Source organism: Cibotium barometz, chromosome 2, assembly GCF_041138505.1.
Source record: "Cibotium barometz isolate CiBa-2024 chromosome 2, ASM4113850v1, whole genome shotgun sequence".
Lineage (NCBI taxonomy): Eukaryota > Viridiplantae > Streptophyta > Polypodiopsida > Cyatheales > Cibotiaceae > Cibotium > Cibotium barometz.
Window position 1 is genome coordinate 36,495,778 of NC_141047.1, and position 24,575 is coordinate 36,520,352.

The 24,575-nt window shown below is 45.7% G+C and overlaps 1 protein-coding gene across 2 annotated transcripts in view; it reads right to left on the reverse strand.

Moving 5' to 3' along the window:
- The window catches only part of LOC147641006 (isocitrate dehydrogenase [NAD] regulatory subunit 3, mitochondrial-like), a 39,720-nt gene extending 15,692 nt beyond the window's left edge, over window positions 1-24,028 (reverse strand). For both annotated transcript variants that reach the window (XM_086817209.1, XM_086817218.1), the window contains exons 1-2: window positions 23,299-24,028; window positions 22,212-22,451 (exon numbers count right to left, since the gene is read on the reverse strand). In XM_086817209.1, coding sequence (XP_086673335.1) covers window positions 22,212-22,451; window positions 23,299-23,877 — 819 coding nt within the window. In that variant the 5' untranslated portion in view covers window positions 23,878-24,028. The remainder of the gene's footprint in view (window positions 1-22,211; window positions 22,452-23,298) is intronic.
- Window positions 24,029-24,575: the final 547 nt, after the last annotated feature.

Genomic DNA, 24,575 nt, shown 5'->3' on the forward strand with positions numbered 1-24,575 from the left:
CATAATGATGCTGTCACATTTGCCCTCTCAGTACTCAGCATTCTACTCTTCTTTGATTACCAGTGGCAAGCTCAGCACCATCACATGGGAGGAGCTTGTGCCCGTGGTCTTGGACCAAGAGGAAAGATTCACAAACCCTCCACAAGGCGGAGGTTTGGAGGCCTTAACTGGCCAACGGTCAAAAGGCCGTAACAACAAGGGCAAAGGGAAGGCTTCATCGGAGAAGTCTTCTGAGAAGATGTCCAACACAGACCGCGAGAAACTGAAGGCAGAGAGGACCTGTAATGATTGTGGCGAGAAAGGCCACTATTGGAGGCAGTGTCCCAAGCGGAGCACCGAGAAGGGTGCCAAATCCTCAGCAGCAACCGTGAAGACTCCAGCTTTTGTGCACATGGAGGTTATGGACACCAGTGTTTCATTTTCTTCGTGCAGGGAGGAGGTTGGAGGACTCTCCGCTACGGATACTCGAGAGTGGATTCTAGACAGTGGTGCTTCCAAGCACATGACTCCTTCCCGTTCAGATTTACAGGATTTCTGCCAGGTATTCTGGTCACATTCTTACTGGGGATACATCCACTATCCCAATTCATAGTGAGGGCAGGTTGGAGATAGTTCCCGATGGCAGAGGGGGGAAGCATTCTTCCCAGGTGTTGTGTTGGGGTAAAGGCACTATGCCCACCCTTATAGTGTGTACAAGCCCATAAGTTATAGTACATAGTACACTTAGTACTTTTAATGTACTAAGTGCACTATGTGTACTAGTGCAATATACATGTGTGATAGGGGAGTCACACACTTATGCTATTGATGAGTTGACTTATCCCCACAACTCTCTCTCTCTCTCTCTCCCTTGCTTCTCTGTGTATGTCTCCCACATGAATTAACCTAACCCTAATTCTTCTCTCTCCCACACAATTGGTATCACAGCCTTCAGTTCCTTCGAGGAGAAAGAAGTGGGATTTTCTTTAGGTGTTGCTGAGGACAAGGCAGCTGCAATTGCTGACAGTCGTCTTTGAGCATGACTCTCACTTGATTCTCCATCAACTTAGTGGCGGGCAGCCACTTCTGGGCGTTGAATCATTCGCAGCCAGGCGAAAGCGAAGAAAGTAGCGAACACAAGCGCACAGCAAGCGGGACACCCAAGAACACGCGTAAGGCTGTAAGTGCGCTAGGCGAAGGCAGGCGGTCGTAGGCTGACTGCTGGACGTGAGCGAAGGCGAGCTTTGGTCGACGGCTGGCTATGTGATCGAGTACCCGTAGCGAACCGTTAGTGCGAAAGGAAGGGCAGCATTAAGTACGCGCTATCCATCCGCCGGGCAGCCCCAGCTCTGCATCACTTCACGCGCTCTTTCGCCTCCGTGGGAACCCAAGTCGACACGGATGCCACCATTCACATCCAGAAGGCCCGCACGTGGGAGAAAAGCTCCACCACTCCTCTGCGTGAGATTTTTTGAGAGCTTTTCAGCAAAATTCTGCATTTGCCCATCGCATTTGTGCTTCCGCAGTGGGAGATAAAGCTTGGGAGAAAAACTGTGAGCACTTTGTGTGCTTTTGGTGCAGTGTTTGCACATTTTGCAGGGAGTCAAGCATTGACAGGTTGCATATTGCTATGGCAACCACAGGTGAGAGCTCTTCATTGCTTCACATCAAGAAGCTTGAAGGCTCGCATAATTATGATATTTGGCAAACCCAATGCTACAATGTGTTGCTCCAGAAAAAGCAGCACAAGCCTATCAAAGAAAGGGATGTAATGCCCGCTTCTCTTACTGCTGAAGAGTGGGAAGATATGGATGAGCTGGCAAGATCTACTATCATGTTGTCTGTGTCAGACTCATTACTTTTCAGCATTCGTGAAGAGAAAACAGCTTGGGGAATGTGGCAGAGATTGCAGGACTTGTATGCTCAACAAAGTGCCTCAAGCAAAGTGTATTGGTTGAAGAAACTCATAGGTCTTCAGATGAAGGAAGGGGCGTCTATGACAGCCCATCTAAATGAGTTTAATGGTATTGTCAGCCAGGTCATTAATCAAAAGTTGGCAATGGACGATGAGTTCAAAGCCACTTTTCTGTTATGCACTTTGCCAGAGAGTTGGGACACATTCAGGACAGCCACTAGCAATTCGCATGCTATGCTGTCATATGCAGATGTTGAGGGTGCTCTTCTTCAAGAAGAGATGAACAGGAAAAACAACTCTGTTGGAAAGTCCAATGCAATGAATGCACGTGGGAGATCCCAACAAAGGGGAAAAAGCCAAGAACGGGGAAGGAGCAAGTCTCGCTCCAAAAAGGATTTGGAATGCCATTATTGTGGCAAGAAGGGACACATTAAAAAACAATGCTACAAATGGAAAAATGATCAAAAAGAAAAGGGAAAAGGCAAAGACAAAGAGAAAGATGAAGCCAAAGATGTAAAGCCAAAGGGCAAAAGTGGAGTCAAGATTGAAGAAATCAATGTGTCACATGCAGGTGGCAGTGAGGATGAGGTCCTATTTACTTCTTCACTTGATGCCCATTCACTTCTTACAGGTGGTCATGGTATGCACTCATGGATCATTGATTCAGGTGCCTCCTTTCATGTCACAGGTTGCAGAGACTTGTTTGTCAGGTATACTGCTGGCAATGAAGGAGTGGTTTATTTGGGTGATAACCATGCATGCAAGATTCTTGGGGCAGAGGTGATGTGAGGCTTGTGTTTTCAGATGGCTCACAGCTTATGCTCCATGATGTCAGGCATGTGCCTGAGATCAAGAAGAATCTGTTTTCTACTGGACAGCTTGATGATGCTGATTATGTTACCACATTTGGTAGTGGAAAGTGGAAGATTAGTAAGGGCTCACTGGTTGTTGCCAGAGGCTCTAAGGTGGACACTCTTTACTTTATGCATGCAGGTGTTTGTCACCATGCTAATGTAAATGCAACCGAGCTGCCGGAAATCTCTATGTGGCATAGCCGGTTGGGACACATGAGTGTCAAGGGAATGGAGCAATTGTCTCGTTTGGGTTACTTGCCTTCTCTAAAGTTTTCAAGTTTTCAGTTTTGTGAGCATTGTATATATGGTAGGCAACTACAGTGCCCCCACAAGAAAGCTCTTGGACAGAAAGATGCTCAGTTAGAGCTTGTGCATACAGATGTATGTGAGATGCCTCAGCTTTCTTTGGGAGGGGCAAAATACTTTGTGTCTTTTATAGATGATGCCACACGCAAGGTGTGGGTTTATCCTCTTCGTTTGAAGAGTGATACATTCTCAGTGTTTGAGAAGTTTGTTGCTCTTGTTGAGAATCAAACTGGCAAAACACTGAAAGCTTTGCGTTCCGACAATGGTGGAGAGTATATGTCCAAACAGTTTCAGGACTTTTGTGATGCTAAAGGCATCAAGAGGGAGCTCTCTACTCCTTATGATCCTCCACAAAACGGGACAGCAGAGAGGATGAACAGGACCATACAAGAGAAGGTCCGTTCTATGTTGCCACATGCTGCATTACCTCATGGTTTTTGGGCTGAAGCTGTTATGACAGCCGTTCACCTTATAAACAGGTCACCTAACACGAGGCTTGGTGGGAAAGTGCCAGAAGAGGTATGGACAGGGAAGCCTCCGTCATACAAGCACTTGAGAGTGTTTGGTTGCGTTGCGTACGTGCACATACGCAGGGAAATGCGCACCAAACTTGATCCTAAGTCTCACAAATGCATATTCCTAGGATATGGTGACAGAGGTGAAATGGGGTATAGACTTTGGGATCCCGTGAATAGAAAGATTATACGCAGCAATGATGTCATTTTTTATGAAACATGCATGTATAAGGAGCCTGCAAGGCAACAGGAGCCTGGCAGAGTCATCTTTGATGATGATGGACATCATGGACAACAACCAAGGGCTGTAAATCAGCCATTACAGCAGGAAAACCAGCCCTTAAATGGTGCTGAAAATGGTCCAAATGGACAGCCAGAGATGGCAGAAGATATCCCTATGGATATACCACAGTTAGAGGAGATACCGGGCAAGATTTTTCAGCCTTATGGCATGGAACAGGAGCCACCAATGGGTGATATGCAGGCTGGACAGCAACCTGCAAATGATGGTCATTGGGTACGGAGGTCCACTAGACCCTCCAGAGCCCCTGACAGGTTTGTTCCAAGGGTTGACTACTTGATGCTTACTGACTGTGGGGAGCCCTCATGTTATAAGGAGGCTTTACAGAGGGCAGACAAAGCTCTATGGGAGCGTGCCATGAAGTCAGAGATGGATTCTCTGCACAAAAATGGAACATGGAAGTTGGTGCATTTGCCTACAGGCAAGAAGGTTTTGCCATGCAAGTGGGTTTACAGGCTCAAAGTTGCACCAGATGCTAAGCCAAGATACAAAGCCAGGTTAGTGGCTAAGGGCTTTAAGCAGGAATATGGTGTGGACTTTGAGGAGATCTTCTCTCCAGTGGTCAAAATGACCACACTTAGAGCTGTGTTAGCTTTGGTTGCACATGATGATCTGGTCTTGATTCAGATGGATGTGAAGACTGCTTTTCTTCACGGTGATCTCCATGAGGAGATATATATGCAGCAGCCAGAGGGTTATGCAGTGAGTGGAAAGGAGAAGCTTGTATGCAAGCTGAAAAAGAGTCTTTATGGGCTCAAACAGGCACCAAGAGAATGGTATCATAAATTTGATACATTCATGAAATCTCAGAAATTCAGGAGAAGTGACATAGATCACTGCTTATACACCAAGAAAGCTTTGGATGGCAGTCTATTGATCCTCATCTTGTATGTTGATGATATGTTGATTGCCGGGAAATCTCGTAAAGAGATGGATGCCTTGAAGCAGAGGCTGCATCAAACCTTTGATATGAAGGATTTGGGTGACGCAAATCACATCTTGGGTATGCGGATACTTCTGGACAGAAATCAGCATGTGTTGTATTTGTCTCAGAAGGAATACATTGGCAAAGTCTTGCAGAGGTTCAATATGGACGGGGGGAAGAAGACTAGTACTCCTTTGCCTCCATATGTGAAACTCAGTGCTATGGACAGCCCACAGTCGGATAGTGACAGGGCTGATATGGCCAAGATTCCGTATGCTTCAGCTTGTGGCAGTCTCATGTATGCCATGGTTGCTACCAGGCCGGACATTGCATTTGCAGTGGGAGTGGTTACTAGATACATGGCCAACCCTGGCAAGAAGCATTGGGAAGCAGTGAAAGGTGTCATGAGAGGGCACACAGGATATGTGCATCTGCTTTGGCAAACAGGATGCATTAGTGCATGGTTACACGGATTCGGATTATGCCGGTCATCCAGATAACCGGAAGTCTACTACCGGTTATGTGTTTACATTCACAGGAGGTGCTGTGTCATGGATATCCAGGATGCAGAAGTGCACTACCTTATCTACTACAGAGGCCGAGTATATTGCAGCCACAGAGGCTTGCAAGGAGGCATTATGGCTATCTCGGTTAGTGGTTGATTTGGGCTATACAGGGGATATTCCATTGTTGCATTGTGATAGTCAGAGTGCCATCCAGTTGGCAAAGAACCCTGTCTTTCATGCAAAGACGAAGCATGTGAATGTGAAGTATCACTTCATCAGAGAGGTGATAGAGAACAAGCAAATTCAGCTTGTTAAGATTCACACGGATGACAACCCGGCTGATCTGTTGACAAAGAGTTTGCCTCCGGAGCGGTTTGCTCATTGCAGACACTTGATGGGCATTGGATGAGGCCAGTTTCAGCCTTGATATGGCCTTGTATATTATCATGTACATGCTGATTTTTTCTTTTCCTTTACTTAAGGGCACTTTGCCTTTAAGTGGGAGGTTGTTGGGGTAAAGGCACTATGCCCACCCTTATAGTGTGTACAAGCCCATAAGTTATAGTACATAGTACACTTAGTACTTTTAATGTACTAAGTGCACTATGTGTACTAGTGCAATATACATGTGTGATAGGGAAGTCACACACTCATGCTATTGATGAGTTGACTTATCCCCACAACTCTCTCTCTCTCTCTCCCTTGCTTCTCTGTGTATGTCTCCCACATGAATTAACCTAACCCTAATTCTTCTCTCTCCCACACATGTTGTATGTTCCATCACTTGGGTTTCATCTGTTGTCAGTGCATCAGGTTTGCAAGACTGGCGTACGGGTGGAGTTTGATGAGCATTTTGTTGCTCTCCAGGACAAAGTAACAGGCCAAGTAGTTTGGGAAGACGAAGTGGAGAATGAAGTTTACAAACTTTCAGCACTCTCTCTCCCAGGTCCTCAGTTTTGTGTGATGAGTGGCAGTCTGGTAATGGCCACTTAAATGTGGATACGCTGCAGGTGCAAGCTTTCCGGGACCAGATGGTGGATGGCTTGCCAGTTGATGGCAGCCGTTGGCAAGAACTTTCCAATACAGATGTTGGTAGTTCTTGTGTTCGTCAGTCAGAGGAAACTTTGCAGGTAACCTATGCTCTGATGTCTCGTAGTATTCGGGACAAAGAAACTCTTGTAGATGAGGAAGTTCTTTCCACGAAACCTATTGGAAAGCCAGGCAGGTGACAGTTGATTACTTGCAGAAGGAGGTGGATGTTGCACATTCTCCAAGCTTTGTGGTTCCGGATTCAGAGGGGGTGGTTTACAAGTTTTCGAAGGCCTTGAATGGTCTTCAGCAGGTTTCCAGGACTTGGCATCCCATCGTAATAGGTGTTGATCCTTGTGAGCAGTATGATGTCTCCTTGACTGGGAAGCAAAATGGTTCATTGATCTAGTTGCTAAATACCAGATTGGACGGGAGCTTCCTGATGAGGCTGTTGAGCTCATGTTTGTAGAGGACTCTTTGCGAGGCAGGATTGCGTATCTTGTGGTTTCTGCAGCATGCAAAGGATCTTGGACTCTTTTACACACAGAAGGGGGATTGAATGATGGAGTCAGACTCCACGGTTGGAGTGACTCAGATTGGGGAAGAGAGACAGACACGAGGACTTTGATATCATGCTACAATTTTTCCCTTGGCTCAGGAGCAGTTTTATGGAGCAGTAAGAGGCAACCATCTTTTGCCTTGTCGTCGACAGAGGCAGAGTACCGGGCTCCTTGTGGTGCTGCTTGCGAGATGGTGAGGTTGTAGAGGTTACTTGGCAGGATTGGGCTTCCACTGGTGGAACCCACGGTCATCCAGAGGCATTTTGTTCGTGAAGAAATTGTTGCTGATGACATCTTTGCTAGAGTTCTGTTCAACGGAGGACAGTGCGGTGGACCTCTTCACGAAGTCTCTATCTCAGGCTTTGCTCCGGAGGCACTCCAACTCCCTGGGGTTGGTTTCACATCCAGGAGCTGAGAGGGGAGATAGCAGTCATCTCCTGTCTGTATATTTACACCAGGGCCTCTGTTGTGGGTGTGCCCGGCCGATTTAGGTGTTTTCTCATTTTTCCCCACTCTCCATATTTTTCCCCTATTTTTACCACGTGTGGAAGGCTGTCCTGAGGTTCTTGGAGTAATCCAGGTGATGGCCGACTGGTTCTGCTTCTCCCTGCTTCTCTCTACTGCTGGCCGACTTCACACGTGTGAGGGCCGACTCACTGGGGCTGGCCGACTGGAGCTGGTGTAGGTCGTGGACCATCTGTGTGCTGTCGGCTGTCCTTACTGCTGGCCGACTCCTCATGTGGGGCCATTGTATTGGGTATTCAGATTTTGGGATTTTCTTGTGTATATATATATAGCAAGGTTACACGCCTCTCTCTTCTTCTCTATTACTATATTTTTCTGCAGTGCACTTGCTCTTGTGTTCTCAGATTTTGTCTTCATCTCCGTTGCATATTCTAACAACCACTCCCCACCCCCCCGTGTGAATAGACTTAAGGGAAGGACGACTCCTCCTCTCCCTCTAGTTGCAGCCATCTCCTTGCAAATCTAGTTTAAGGACACCTTTGCCCCCCATTAGCAGTGACTTTAGTAAGGGATTTTAGTCTCTTAGAGGTGATTCACACCTAGGGATTGTTTGCTCATAACTTGAGCAAACGAGCTCCAAATTGTGATCCGACTGAAGCATTGGATTTGTGGCATCGCGGTCTACAAGAAAGCGGGCAGAATGGCTTCTTCACGAAAACGCCAAAATATCGCCCTGAGAGCTACGCACACCAACGAGTCTCGAGAAGTTGTTCCAGATACCGCCCCATCTCTTCCCTTGGGAGCCCCACAAAGAAATAATGACCAGGTTAGCTTGGTCATCGTTTAAGAGAAGATTTTTATTTATTATTAATCTTTAATGTTAACTTCAGAGGCTTGTCACATGCACTCTGCACTGTAGTGCATGGTGACAAACTGGCTTATCATCATCAGTGCAACATTGTATCACTATTAGTACCTTTCAGGATGATATTTGTCGTACGCCGTGATCCCATTGTAATCCTCAGTCCAGGATAAGTCAAGCACGAGCTACATTCATCATAGCATTCAAGCGCTTGGCATCTTCAGCACAAGGAGCATAAGTGATTGCAGTTTCCAGCCATCATACCTCGGCGTTTTCCTCCTACAGCACTAGGCGCATCAACGCATGAGCATACATTAGCAAAACGCAGCAGTTTCAGCATTCAGCCAGCATTCCACCTTGTGTTTTCAGCATTCATCTACTCATCGTTTTGCTCCAGCCACTTGGTGAAGGTAAAACGCAGCATTCATACTCATTTACAGCATTCATACACAGTCTAGAACAGTCCCAAACAACCCCTCTCTCAGCCTCAGCTTTGCATCCCTCCCTCATTCCATTGGGAAGAGTGCATAGGTTCGAGATTGGACATCATTGGTGCTTCTATAGTCGTGTACAGTTCAGCCCAACTCTCGGTCTTCAGAGATCTTGTGTTTGGCTTATCGTCAGTCTCTTCAAAGATAATAAAGCAAATACTATCTCGGTAACGGGATAGGGGGCCCTTTAGTGGGTAATTCATGACCCCATACGGTGTACAGTTATCATCTCTCTCTCTCTCAAATCACTTAAAAGTTTGAAGTCTTAAAGTGGATTGCTAAACTCATGAAACTCAGGATACAGAAGACGGTGTGAGCATTTGTGTGACAGGATCCTCCAATACGAATACTTCCGCTGCATGTTACAAGGCTATTCTTCTTTATACCAGAATTCGCAGAGAAATTGTTGTTTTTCTCAAGAAAAGTGATGAAATCTATCATGTTCTAGAATTCTGTTTGTAAAGTGTTATCTTGATTGAGTTAAAAAGTACAGGAATATTCTTCTCCCGCCTCAACGCTATCCCCGTTTCCGTGCTTGGGTAGCTGAGTACCGACGTTAGCAAGACCCGGAGTCGACCCAAGGTATTCCTCATACCATTGGGAGAATAAGATTTCGCCAATGGAGGTGAATATTGTGATGCTCCCTAGTTCTGCGGGCCTAGGCTAGTGCGGTGAATAAGCCCTCCCTAGTGCGTAGACATCCCTCTGAGGAGCGGGAGGATCAAGCGATGGAGCTTGAGAGGGCAACAGGCCGGCTCGAGTCCTCGCCAATTGCCGACGATGAGGTGTATGGTCCCGTAAGGATTGCCAAGTCCGTAGAGGCTGAAAGGTTGAATTCTAGATCATCGACAAAATAAAGTAAAGAGCCTGGATTTGGCTATGAATAATTTTGAACATTGTACCTATATTTTTTAATAATACTTTGTTTGTAAACATTGTGTATTATTGATAAAGACTGTTTAATCGAACCATGTGTAAGGCTTTTAATTAATGAACTTGTTTATTTATGTTAAATAGTGTGGTAGGATTAATTAGAAAATAAATTGACGCGTAAGTTGGGTGAAAAGTGGAAGGATGAGACGCCCTGACGGCAACATCCTACGGATGGGTGGACTCGATTAGTTTGGTAACTTTCCAATAAATTAATTAAAGCGCTACGTTAGATAAATAAATCCATGGGCAACCCTACTCTAGAGGACTAGGTCAACGGCTATGCCTTGCATAGATAAGGAAAAAAGCGTTGTTTCTAGAAGTCAAGAATAGAGGTTACCCGAATTAAAGTCGATCACTCTACAAGTGGTTTGATTTTAGAAACCCTTTTAAAAGACCACGCTCTCCCTGCGAGATAGAACTAGGTCATACCTACTAATCGTATCCTTGTATCTTACATGGTCAAGGTGTCGATGAGTAGGAAACTATCCTAAGATAGACTTAGTAGACTATCTTAAAGGTTTCCCCTATTTAGGAAGCAGGGAACCTTACACGGAAGCATAAACAGAACAAGAGAGAGAGTAGAGAGCGCTTGTGGACGTGATGTGTTTTCTGTCCACTGTTGGGGATTATGGGAGCGGTGTGTCCAGCAACTCATCATCTATTCTTGGGGTTTGCTGCACACTTGTGTGGGAATTCGTAGCCAGCAAAGTTCCTTGCTGTTCGTGGTGGCATTTTGTTTCGAGGAAACAAGTTGGCGGGTGCTCCCTCCGAGGTGATTCTAGTATTCCAGTGCTAGAGAGTCCATGGTTGCATCTTCTTCCGACTCTTACACACTATGCGCTACAGAGGGGGTGTTAGAATTTATGCATCTCGGTGTATTTGGGGTTATCCCATTTATTGGGTATTTGAGTCATTTTTCTCCTATTTTAGGAGTCGTGGAGCTATCGGCAAGCTCTATGAGCAATTGACCAGCTTCCACACTACACTATAAAAGGAGTCTCCCCATTGTGCACTTTCCCATCCATTCCTTGCACAAGTTCAACATTCTCTTGCTGGCTATTGCCATTGTAAAGCTTTAAGCTATTATAAAAGGTGAGCAGTCGGCCAGCTTCCACACTACACTATAAAAGGAGTCTCCCCATTGTGCACTTTCCTATCCATTCCTTGCACAAGTTCAACATTCTCTTGCTGGCTATTTCCATTGTAAAGCTTCAAGCTATTATAAAAGGTGATCTTGTCCACAAGCTCTCTCTACTCTCTCTCTTGTTCTGTTTATGCTTCCGCCTATGCATTCTCCAACAACTTGTACCCCATCATTGTTAGACATCATCCCCTTGTTGCTGGCTTCCTGTTTGGTGTCCCATTTTAGCCTCTAGGACTGACCATGTTAGCTATAGGGGTTGGTCACCCCTCACATATGTTTTCCCATATTATTCCCCATTTTATGGAGTCTTGGGCTTTTTTCCCTAGTTGTGGAGGATCTTTTCCCTAGTCAGCTGCCTACTTTTGGGCATATGTATAGCTAGCTTGCCTCCCTCATTCTTCACTTCTTGCTTAGCATTGTTTGCTGCAGTCCCTCACATACGAGGTTTTCTCCCCACTTGCTCGAGACATGTATTCCTTTGGATGATGATATTGCGAGCAGGTTCTCACCTGTGTTTCCTCTCCATCTCTCTTTCTCACTCTCTCTCCTATGCTTCCACTTTCCCTTCTTCCGCTGCACATTCTATCATGGTATCAGAGCACCGGTGATCTACAGTGTTGGCTGCTCCCTCCTCTTCCTCCTGGCTGCGTTTTTCTGCAGATGGACATATCTGCGTTTTTTTTTCTCAGAGTTGCTACTGGTCACCTACCTCTTCCGGGCGTCTTCTCCATTGCAGCTATTGGTCATCCTTTACAGGTTTTGATCCCTAAGATGCACCTATTTTCTGCTCTGTTTTTAGGGCAGCAGCACCTAGAGTGCTGCGTTTTTCTATAGGTGGTTTTCTACAGCAGTTTTTAGATTCATCTTCCCCCGTAGTGCAAGCAGCCTGTTCTGTGCAGGACAGCAGCCACACATGTGCTGCGTTTTCTTCTCCTACAAGTTTTCTGATGTTGTTTGCTGATCTGAGGCTTGGTGGTACCATATCTCTACTGCTTTTTGTCATGACCCTGTGAAATTGGTACAGCATAAGTGTGAGCATGGTGGTTGGTGAGCAAGATAAATATTTTCAGGTTCATACTTGGGTGGCCGGACAAAAAAGGAAACATGTGTGGACAACCCCAAGTGTGAAGGGGGACCAAGGGATTAAAGTTCATAAGGTTTATAACCTTGGGTGGGCCCCTAGGAAGGTTTTAAAAACCTTAAGTGGCCCCTAGGATATTTATGGGGGGGAAGGGGGGCACTATATGTGGAAACTCTGCCTCGACCATTTGACCCATTGCCTTGCAGTTAGAGGCGTTGTCGGTCACCACCTGCACAACATTGTCCTCCCCAACCTCAAGGATAGCCTGTCGAATGTGGCCATAAATGAACTCCCCTGTGATCCTGTCTCCTGCTCTCCCTGCATCCACGGCACGCAAGAAATAGGTGCCCAAGCAAGATGACACAAGGATATTGATTATGTGCCTCTTGCGAATGTCTGCCCACCCATCTGAAATAATAGTGCATCCAAACTCCTGCCAACCTGCTTTCACAGGAGTGAGCGCCTTGTCTATCAAGGCCTTCTGCTCATCCAACATGGATGTACGCATCTTCGTATACTCAACACCTGTCCACGTCTCAATAGGCCCTACCTGCGCAATTGCTTTCACCATTCTTTTCCATTGGTCTGTCCTTAACACATTGAAGGATATATTACACTCAATAAGAGTACGACAAATCTCCATTTTTGCCACCCTTTGCCGCTCCTTTACCCAAGCTTGTGATGAGATACAAGAACGCAGAGTGGATTGCTTTGATGCCTCCCCTGTACCTCTCGCATCTTGTGGCAGGAGGTCCTCATCATCGGCAATACGTGCCCTCTTCCTGCCTGTGGTGGATTGGGCTGAAGCCGAAAGACTTTCACCCTCATCTAGTGTACCTGAACCTGTAACATCTCCAATAAAAGCATCATGGAGAGCATCTTGCGTACTTTCACCACCTCTAACACTGCTTGCACCACCCATTGCAGGACAATTCTCCGCAATCAATTGGTCCCTCACAGCTTGTGGTATTTTATCACATGGACCACATTGACTGGTGCACCCGATACCTGTCATGTGCTTGATGACGCGAGTTATGGTGCTAGTGTACTGCTCCCCGCAATACTTGCATGCCCATAGCCGAGTACCTGACCCTTGCTGAGAAGGGGTGTTAACAACCCTCAGGACATTGGTGTGGATTGCCCAGTTCGGGTTAGTCTTGCGCGGCATGATGAAGTCTGGGCGGGAGAGAGAGCGAAGAAATTTGCTCTGCAAAGTTTTGCAGGTACACAGGGGACACGATTTTGCAAGTACACACAAAATGCCCAAATTTTGGTTGCTTATCTACAATCGCATGATCGCCACACAAGCGCCTCGCCACACGCCACACATTTTTTATTTTTTTTAAATGTTTCTGTACGGATCCGTACAGTACGGTACCGTACCGTACCGTACGACTGTACCGTACTGTACGGATCCGTACGTACGTACGGCAGCAACCTTGGTTCCACCAACACATGGTAGCAACAATCTGCAAGAGAGCACGTAGGACAAGAGAACACTACACAGGGTATGTGATCTTGTAATCCGGTTCCTCCCTCCTGCTACTTGCTTCCATATTTAAGCATTAAAGCTTACCAATTGCAAGTAGAGTCGATGACAGCAGAAGTCTTCGCGATGGAAGTCCTTCGAGTGAAGAGATCTTCGATTTGTCGCAATTCTTCGTGACAAAAGTCTTCAAGAGGATGAAGGGAACCTTGGGAAAGCTTCCCCTATGGTTCAACTTGAGAAAGGAGGGCTGAAATTAGGGTTTTCAGCAAAAAGACCAGAAATTACAGCAATAAAGAGAGCTGTTTTGCTGAATTTCAGTCATTGGGAGTGTGTAGGAGAGTGATTAGCATCCAGAAACTGAAGCACATGCGGGCAATATTTGAAGAACTCTTCATCTACCCATTTAGCATCAATGAAAAGATAGTTCTTAAACTTCACAAGGTAATGCCTCACAACTTTGCCTGCAACAAGCTTGCGTTCCTTGTGATAGACAATCTGCTCTGGCTGCAATATCTCCTCAAGCTCATCCACTTCTGGTGGATCCTCAATGACCGTTTCACTGGGCTCCGGCCCTACATACTTGCGAAGGAGACTCACATGAAAAGCATTGTGTATGTGCCAATGACTAGGTAATGCCAATCTGAAAGCCACTTCATTGATCTTCTCAATTACTCGAAAAGGCCTATAGTACCTGGTTGCAAGCTTAGGATATGCACCCTCTTTGCCAGGCCTCTTTGCAAGTCTTGCTTTCTCAAATTTCAGCAATACCCAATCATTCTCTTTAACATCCAATTGCCTTCTATGCTTGTCGGCAGCCTTTTTATGCTTGTCTTGTGACCTTGCAATGGCTGTCCGCACCTAAGCAAAAGCAATATCCAAGTCTCTTACATACTCATCAGCTGCAAATATCTCATCCTTTGTGCAAAGGATGGGTGGCAAAACCACCTTACCATAAACAATCTCAAACGGGGCCTTTCCGGTAGATGCATGCACCGTGTTGTTGTATGCAAATTCCACAAGCGGTAAGTACTTCTCCCAAGAAGACTTCTAATCCGTCACATAACATTTCAAGAGATCCAACACGGCTGAATTTGCAGCCTCACTTTGCCCATCCGTTTGAGGGTGATAAGTTGATGAGAAGTCCAATTTGGTGCCCATATTATCAAATAAGGTCCGCCAAAAGAGACTTGTAGTCCTGGGATCTCTATCCCCCCCCACAATGGACTTCGGCATTCCATGATGCTTGAACACTTGTGCAAGATATATTTTAACCATATGCTCAACTTTGATGGTCTTTTTGACCAGCAAGAAATAAGCTTGCTTGCTAAACCTGTCCACAATTGTCCAAATTGCATCATTACCCTGTTGGGTGCATGGCAAGTCCATAATGAAATCCATTGTAATACTTTCCCATGGCCGCGTGGAAATAGGCAATGCTTGAAGCAAACTTGGTGCCTTTTGCCTATCAAATTTCACCTTTTGACAGGTGATACATGCACGTACATGTGCCTCTATGTCCTTCCGCATACCTGGCCAAAAGAAATACCGCTCAATCATGTGCGTAATAGGCATTATGCCTCTATGACCAACATATGAAAGAGCATGGCACTCATCCAAAACCTTTTGCCTCATGTCAGACACCACACATAGGCAATTATCTTTCATGAGATAACCCTCTTTGATCACATATGAGGCATGTGCATGACCAGCCATCAAATCAGCCCAAATAGTGGCAAAATCAACATCCGTATGATACAAATCACACATGGTAAACAAGTCCCCATGAGATGCAACCGAGATAGCTAATACATACGGCTTTCGTGACAATGCATCTGCCACTACATTCTTCTTTCCTGGGGTGTGCAAGATCTGAAACTGAAACATAGAGAGGAAATTGGCCATCCTCATATGCTTCTCTAACAACTTAGTTTGGATAAGAAAATACCTCAAACTCTGGTGATCTGTCTTCACAGTGAAATCAGCCCCAAGAAGGTAATGTTTCCATATAGTAAGTGCATAAATTACAGCCAAGAGCTCTTTCTCATAAATGCCAAGAGATAGCTCTCCATCATGGGAAGAGCTTGGCTGAACCAAACCCTTCTCAAGAAGCTCATTCACTTGCTTCATGATCTCCTCTTTTTGGGATGCACTTACACGATAGGCTGGCCTATTAGGTGGTGAGCTACCTGGCAAAAGATCAATGCGATGATCTTCCGGTCGTACGGGTGGCAACTCATTTGGTAACTCATAAGCAAAACAATCATTGTGTTCTTGCAAGAATTTCAACCTATCATTACTAAGAGTGTTTACATGTACATTATTTTCCTCAACATGATCTCGTACAAAAATCAAGTATGCAAAAACACTCTTTTTCATTACTTTCTTAATTTGTACATGAGATACAAGGGAAATGGTATCACCCTCTTCACCAGCATCAATTTCATGCTCTCGGCCTTTATGCACGAAGGTGATCCTGTTGGTCTTGTAAGCCTTGCACGGATCAATACGTATATGCCAAGGCTTTCCAAGCAATACATCACAGCCATTCAAAGGCATCACAAGAAAATCCTCATGATCCACATAGCCTTGAATGTGTATGCATAACTTGCCAAAAATAGGCATGACCTGCACTTCTCTACCAACAAAGGCAGCCCCTGCTTCAATTTGAGGATCCATGTCCTCCACTTCAATATCCAAAGCAGCTACCATCTGTGTGGATATGAAATTTTCAGATGCACAATCATTAAACATGAACAAAGCGGGCTGATCCTTGAGTTGTCCCCAAGCTTTACATACAACCCTGTCTTTGCTATCATGTGAAGTGTTGCCCTGCACATCCGGAACCATATGCACATTAGGCTTTGATGCATTTGCATTATCACGCTTCTTCTTGTTTGGGCATGCCTTTGCAATATGCTCGGTGCTACCACAAGTAAAGCATTTCCCCTCACTCATATATTGCTTTTTCTGCTCCAGAGTGAGACCATAGTCTCTCAGTTTGAAGGGACGCTTCTTGGTAGTGTTATTTTCAGCCTTTGGACCATTTTTATCTTGGTTAAGTGGCCATTACCAGACTGCCACTCATCACAAAACTGAGGACCTGGGAGAGAGAGTGCTGAAAGCTTGTAAACTTCATTCTTCCCAAACTACTTGGCCTGTTGCCTTGTCCCAGAGAGCAACAAAATGCTCATCAAACTCCACCCGTAGGCCAGTCTTGCAAACCTGATGCACTGACAACAGATGAAAACCAAGTGTGGGAACATACAACACCTGGGAGGAATGCTTCCCCTCTCTGCCATCGGGAACTATCTCCAACCTGCCCTCACTGTGAACTGGGATAGTGGATGTATCCCCAGTAAGAATGTGACCAGAATACCTGCAGAGATCCTGTAAAGCCGAACGGGAAGGAGTCATGTGCTGGAAGCACCACTGTCTAGAATCCACTCCCGAGTATCCGTTGCGGAGAGTCCTCCAACCTCCTCCACGCCTAAAGAAAATGAAACATCGGTGTCCATCACCTCCAAGTGCACAAAAGCCGGAGTCTTCATGATTGCTGCTGAGGAATCTTCACCCTTCTCGGTCTTCCGCTTGGGACACTGCCTCCAATAGTGACCTTTCTCGCCACAATCATTACAGGTCCTCTTTGCCTTTAGTTTCTCGCGGTCAGCGTCAGACTTCTTCTCAGAAGACTTCACCGATGAAGCCTTCCCTTTGTCCGTGTTATGGCCTTTCGACCGTTGGCCAGTTAAGGCCTCCGAACCTCCACCCTGAGGAGGGTTCGTGAATCGTTCCTCCTAGTCCAAGACCATGGGCACAAGCTCCTCCCACGTGATGGTGCTGAGCCTGCCCCCACTGGTAATCAAAGACGAGTAAAATGCTGAGTACTGAGAGGGCAAATGCGACAGCAACGTTATGGCCATGTCCTCTGACGATACCTCCTTCCCAGCCTGGAGAACTTCCTACTAAAGAGCCTGCAACTTGTTAATATGCTCCCGCATCGTCGACGACTTTGCAAGGCTCATAACCCGCATCTGTACTTCCAAGGAAATCCTCTTCGTGGGCGATACCCTGTTGTAAAGAGAAGCCAAATGCTACCAAATACCTCTGGCCAGCGTCATATCCCGCATCGTCGACGACTTTGCAAGGCTCATAACCCGCATCTGTACTTCCAAGGAAATCCTCTTCGTGGGCGATACCCTGTTGTAAAGAGAAGCCAAATGCTACCATATACCTCTAGCCAGCGTCATATCCTTTACATGATTGATTACCTGCGGTGTGCAGTTGAGAAAGATAAATGAACGGACCCTGGCGTTGACACGATCCCACAACTGTGCCTGTGTCTCCCGGTCCTTACGAATCGACGATAACTCCCCTTCCTCTACCTCCGGCCGTGGAACCCCAACAACGATGAAATCAACAAGGTCGTATGACTCCAAAACAGATTCCATCATAACCTTCCATATGCCGTAGTTGTTCCCGTCCAACTGACGATCCACCGCGAACGTGGGGAGTGTAGGGATCTTCACATGCCTCTCAGCCATCTCTAACAAATCTGCCATTGCGGGGATGTAACTGAAAAAGGGTGGGTGGGTGGAAACAAAGAAGAACTTACACCTGCAAGTGGCTGTCCAACAAATCAACCCGCCGTCCTCTTGCTTCTCCTCTTCCCGAACATTCCACCAATCAACAACACAACAGTCCCTGTCATGTGCACAGTGTGTATCTACCGTGTGCTATACGCATGCAAGACTAGTTTCAAGGCTTGGGAAAGCTTGGAACTAGGCAGGCTGATTGACGAGCCGAGTTAGGGAAATACTAACGGGCGGGCACCCAAGTATGGACGGACGGGCGGCCAAGTGTGGACGCCCGATGACCGGCCAAGAGCCTATAAACGGGTTTCCAAGGTTAGTTATTGGGATATAGAGAGTCTCGCGAGTTTGTGAGAGCTCTATGGTCTTGGAGCCTAGATCTAGTGCAGACGTGCACCTGCTTTATGCAGCCGAGACCGGCAACAATCTCGAGGCCCGCGAGGGGAGCTTCGTGGCGGTATGGGACGTCGCGAGGAGGAGATTGGTCGGTACGTCAACCTAGTTAGCTCAGCTCGTGGCTCGGTGGGGACAGCCAAGACTGTGGGCTTGCCCACGACTGTCATGGTTGGGAGGTGAGTCAGGCCTGCGCCCCCCTTGTTGTTTGTTTGTTCGTTTGTTTGCAGGATTCGAGTTTCGAACCAAGATCGATCACGAGGGGATCCGTGGGGATTTGACAGTGGTATCAGAGCATACCTCGTGAATGAGCAAGTCGGTAGGTAGAGAAGAAGAGGTCGAAGAAAGGTATGTGTTAAAAGCTTGCTGTTTTTCTGTGCATACTGCAGATTTCAGAATAGTATGTGTTTTTTCTTCATCAAAGACACCCATGTTGATGGGAGATGGTAGATGGAAGGGTTGATTGCATTGCAAAGAAGAGGAAAGACAGTCGCATGAGAGAAAAAAAAAAGGGGCATGTTCGTTGCTTTTTGGCGCATGAGAGAGAGAGCAAGAGAAGAGCTGGATCGTGTATTCGAGTTGGCGAGTGGGCATGCTGGCCGGTTAGTGCTGGACGCGTGCGGATGGCCGGGTGTAGGTTGATGCTGCAGGTGGCCAGGCTTGCGTGGCCAGCCTAGGCAGCGCCTAGGCCAGGCCAGGCCGGCGCCCAGGCTTACGCAAGCGCCCCAGCCAAGCCCCTGTAGGCGGCCAGCTTTATGTTGGCAGGCGGGCCAACGCACGTAACAAATGGCGCAGGCACAACCTGCCGTGAAGGCGCCGGCAACCACTTCAGGCGTCGACAGCATCCACCGAAGGAAAAGCATGCGCCAGCAGCTCAAGCGCCAGCGTTAATCCTGGAGGGAAGAGAAAAAAAAAACGAGGAAAGCCTTCGCGCTTTCGTTTTTTTTTTAGTTTAATTGTTAGAGTTTACAAAAACCCCCTCTCCAAGGTTTAAAAGTGTGTGTATATATATATATATATATATATATATGGAGTTCCGAAAGATTCCGAGACTTTACGGACAAGTAGATCTCCGAAATTATCCCCTAGATACTATGGACCATTTCGTATTACACGACGGATTGGTTCAATTGCATATGAATTGATTCAATTTCATATGGACCATTTCGTATTACACGACGGATTGGTTCAATTGCATATGAATTGGATTTGCCTTCTCATGTGAAAGTTCATCCTGTATTTCATGTCAGTAGACTTAAGGAAGTACTGGGTGAAGCAGATCAGTTAGTTACTCCTCAAGAAATTATAGATGTCGAGGACATGACATTTGTTCCACACGAACCTGAAAAGATTCTTGGATTTCGTGAACGAACATTGCGTAACACGCTTATCACGGAATACAAGATCAAGTGGAAGGATCGTGTTGAGGAGGACGCTACATGGGAGACATTGACTACTCTTCAGAGAGATTAACCTGGCTTTTTAGTGAGCTCAGGAGTGAGCTCTTAGAGGAAGGGGAGTATGTCATGTGCACAGTGTGTATCTACCGTGTGCTATACGCATGCAAGACTAGTTTCGAGGCTTGGAAAAGCTTGGAACTAGGCAGGCTGATTGACGAGCCGAGTTAGGGAAATACTAACGGGCGGGCACCCAAGTATGGACAGGCGGGCGGCCAAGTGTGGACGCCCGATAACCGGCCAAGAGCCTATAAAAGGGTGGCCAAGGTTAGTTATTGGGATATAGAGAGTCTCGCGAGTTTGTGAGAGCTCTATGGTCTTGGAGCCTGGATCTAGTGCACACGTGCACCTGCTTTATGCAGCCGAGGCCGGCAGCAATCTCGAGGCCCGCGAGGGCAGCTTCGTGGCGGTATGGGACGTCGCGAGGAGGAGATTGGTCGGTACGTCAACCTAGTTAGCTCAGCTCGTGGCTCGGTGGGGACAGCCAAGACTGTGGGCTTGCCCACGGCTGTCATGGTTGGGAGGTGAGTCAGGCCTGCACCCCCCTTGTTGTTTGTTTGTTCGTTTGGTTGCAGGATTCGAGTTTCGAACCAAGATCGATCACGAGGGGATCCGTGGGGATTTGATAGTCCCCCTCTTGCTCACACAAATCCCAAGAATTATCAAGAGCCTAGGGCTCTGATACCATGGGCGATTCTCGAATGGGATGCTGCTCAAGAGATCCACTCTTCTGTAGGTCTCTTGTAGGTCTCTGTCAAGCATACAATTCCCACATGGATAAATTTTCAGACCTTATAGCACCTCTTAAGGACTTGCTCAAGGGCGTGAAGACGAGTCGACAGAAAGTGTCCGTTATGGACAAAGCACTCAACGCATTCCATGCAATGAAGAAAATTGCCTCCTAGTATCCAGTTCTCAAGTCAGCTTCATGGGATGATCCTTTTGAGGTGATTCCCAATGCCAGTAATTTAGCCATGGAAGCTGTCCTCCAGCAAGAAGAGCGCTCGGTAGCTATTATAAATGACACAAAGAAAAATTATTCACTGTATGACAGAGTTATTCGGGGTGATGACGGCTCTTAAGCATTGGAAACCTTTCCTATTCAGGAGAGAGCTCATAGTTAAGATAGATCATCACGCACTTAAATGGCTACAAATCATGCCTAGTGCCCAATGGAGTGACATACAAGCCAGATGGAGTCAAATCTTCCAGCAATTTGGAGGTATGACCAAATACATTCTTGGCAAGAATAACCTTGGTGCCGATATGCTCTCAATCGCAATGTACCATTCAAACTCTGCAAGAGTCCCTTGTGCCGAAATATTGGGAAAAGATTTAGAGAGTATGAAGGCATAGTATGAGAATTCTTTGGAATTCGGGACTCAATATAGATTGGCCCTTCAGTCAAAAGTAGGTGAATTATAAACTTGTACGTCATTTATAATATATATATTATTATTTATATATGCTAATTGAAAAAGTGAACGTACTCAAAGTAATTATCTCGATGCATGCTTTGTGTACTCGTACCATTCCGCACTTTACCTATAGTACTCAACCACTATGCCATCCAGACACATATTTGTAACCCTCTTGGGTCAGCGAGCACTCACACCCTATATAAAGGGCAATCCAGCCCCAGACACTCCATCTCACTTGCAAACCCTAGTGTTGATACAGCTGGCTAGAGGCAGCCTGAAAGCAAGCACCTGGAGGTCTTCAGCCTAAACCCTAGTGAGCATACAGATGGCTACAGCCAGCCTGAACACAAGCACCTGGAGTTTACAATTCAGCCTACATCAGCGTTGAAGCAAAATGCAGTACACAGCCTGTGGAAGCAAAAAGCAAGCAGCAACACCCCTGCATCCGCCCTCCTCTTTGGTCATCTTACAAGTCCTATAGTCAGTAAAAAACAGGGTTTCAACCCTAAGGTTAGTCTTTTACATTCACATACAGCAATACAAGCAAAATACACCTACGGGTGGGGGCCTTCTGAGGGTTATTGAGACCCAATCCTGTGTCCTCTCTCTTCTCTCTCTCTCTTGTAAAATTCAGTTATGATCTCTGCATGTTTAATAAGTAAAGTTTTTTCTAACATTCTGCATGTAACATCCTCGTTTTTTATCACGGCAGTACCACTTTGGTCTCATTTTTCTGTAAAGCCCCTCTGCATGTGGTTTTTATAAAGGCACTTTTCAAGAACCATGTAAAAAGACATGACACAAATGCAAATAGAGTTAAAATCTTAAAACCTTCTACATGGTCCTATATAGAGGTCTGTGGACTTTCATACCATCTAGGAAAGGCATGATGATGTGTTTTAAAACTTATTTTCAACATACATCCAAATTTTGTCAACGACAGTGAGAGCTTCCAGAGTACAAGTCTTACAAGTGTAAGAGAGGTAAGAGGGTTACCATAACATCAAATTGTTCTGGACGGGCTACAAGTTGCATACAACAGTTGTCCACAATAATTTCATTGTATTTGATCCCCGGGTAATTCTTGGCCACTTCCCGACATGACTCCAAGAAAAGCCCATCAGCCAGCTTCATAATGTTAGCTTTGTGAACAGCTGTAACCACCTTTCGATTGTTCAAGTAAGCATATTCAAATGCATATTTAGCAATGCGCTCAGAGCAGAACTTTGTGATCACCTAGCAGTGCAAAGAAATGGGATCTTTTTTTTTTAAGGAACTAACACATCTCTCTCTCTCTCTCTCTCTCTCTCTCTCTCTCTCTCTCATATATATATATATATATATATATATATATATATATATATATATATATATATATATATATATATATATATATATATATATATATATATATATATATATATGATGCTCACTGTGATGATGTTGATGATGATGCTCACTGTGATGATGTTGATGATGATGATACGATAGAGATATAGCTAGTCTATCCTTTGGTATGAGTCCTCGATTTCCTATAATATGAGCCTGCTACCTCCTAGATCCCCATAAACTTTGGTGTCCAGTTTCCATGTTTAGGGCTTTTCAAACTAGCTTCTCAACAGAAGTCAAGAAGTTAGAGCAAGCTGAACCACAGCTGAGGGTGGAGCATTATTACCCACATTCATTATAAAAGAGTAGCCAGTAGAAACAGCTCCTCTATTACAAATGATATAAGGGCAGGCATGCACTTGGAAATTTAAGGATGTGCATGGGCCCCTAAATACCCAAGACATGCAATTGGGATTTAAAAGGGATGTGCATATGCTCCTACATACCCATGCCACAGCTACTTATTTACACCGCTTGACAGACAATCAGCTTGAAAGTAAAATGCCTGTCATAGGACAAACCAGATAGGACGCATAAACTCTATTCCTGTATTAGGCTATGGATGTGCCATCCACTACTTGTCACCAAGCCATCATGGCAGTGAACCCCTACCCGTCAGGCCCGTAGGACGGGGACACATAATGTGTCACCAGAAGAATTACATAATGCAACCAATTTTAGGGTTCAGGGTTACCTTGAGACTCTCAACTACACCAGGGATGACTTCATGCTCGAGCCCTGAATATTCACCCTCGGTATTCTCTCTGATGACCACTATGTCCACATTGTCATGCCGCGTTGGTAGCCCCGGCAAATTGAAGCAATGCACCAGCGAGGCAAATATATCCAGTTCCTTCCGGAGCTGCACATTGAGGGAGCTGACTCCTCCTCCAACTGGTGTAGCTAAGCCCCCTTTGAGGCAGACTTTATTCTTTCTGATGGAGTCAAGGACTTCATCGGGCACTTTATCCATCTTGCCACTGACTTCAAAGACTTCAAAGTTGAGAGGGGCATGCATGGCCTTCATGATATCAACGACTGCACCGGTGACAAGGGGCCCAATGCCATCACCGGGGATTAGGGTTACTGTACGGGGGGCACCATCGCCGGGCCGTGGCATGTACGTGATAGATCTTACATGGGTCCAGGCATGATCTTTCATGCCATAGCCGTGGCTGAATGTGATGAAGGGATGGCGACGCAATGCTGATGATAATGTTGATAAGACCCTGCACCTTCTTCCAAGACAAGGGACTAGTCGCCGCAGCGCCATGGAACCTACACAGAAGAAAAAATGCTGTAGAAGCCCCCGCGTTCCACCGGTAGACGACGATACTGCGAGTTGTGCGCCAAGCTTTCGTGCCGTAGGCTCATCTCAGGTAGTTATTACAGTGCTCTCAACATTCTGCCAACATGGGTCCTTTTGTTTCTCATAACTCCTCGGCAAAATCATTCAAAGCATATGAGGGATCCTCACAGAATATGTTGTTCCCTTCTAGTAGTAGAAAAAAAAAATCATATAAAATTCACTCTTAGAATTGCAATGTACAAATATAAAAACCTTCACATAAACTGGAAATTCAAAAATTATTTTGTATAAAATAATAATTTTAAATACAACATTTAGAAGGTCAAGGCTCAATAAAAAGAGAGAGCAAATGTCCAAGAAAAGGGTAGCACACACTAAAAGGCCTTATACATGTTTTAGCAAGAAAATGGCATATTAGCCCTTATCTCATAAAATTTTCATGATTTGTTTAGCTAAGAGAGAGAGAGAGAGAGAGAGAGAGAGAGAGTGTGTGTGTGTGATTCCACGTCTCGAATCGGCCCAACAAAGTAAGCAATAGGGGCCTGCAAAACAAGTAAGAAATGAAAATCAATTAATTAATCTATGCTGCCCCTATTAATGCTTAAACCTTTGATATTATTAATGTCAAAGGTTGAGGCATTGTTGTGTGGATTAATACTTGT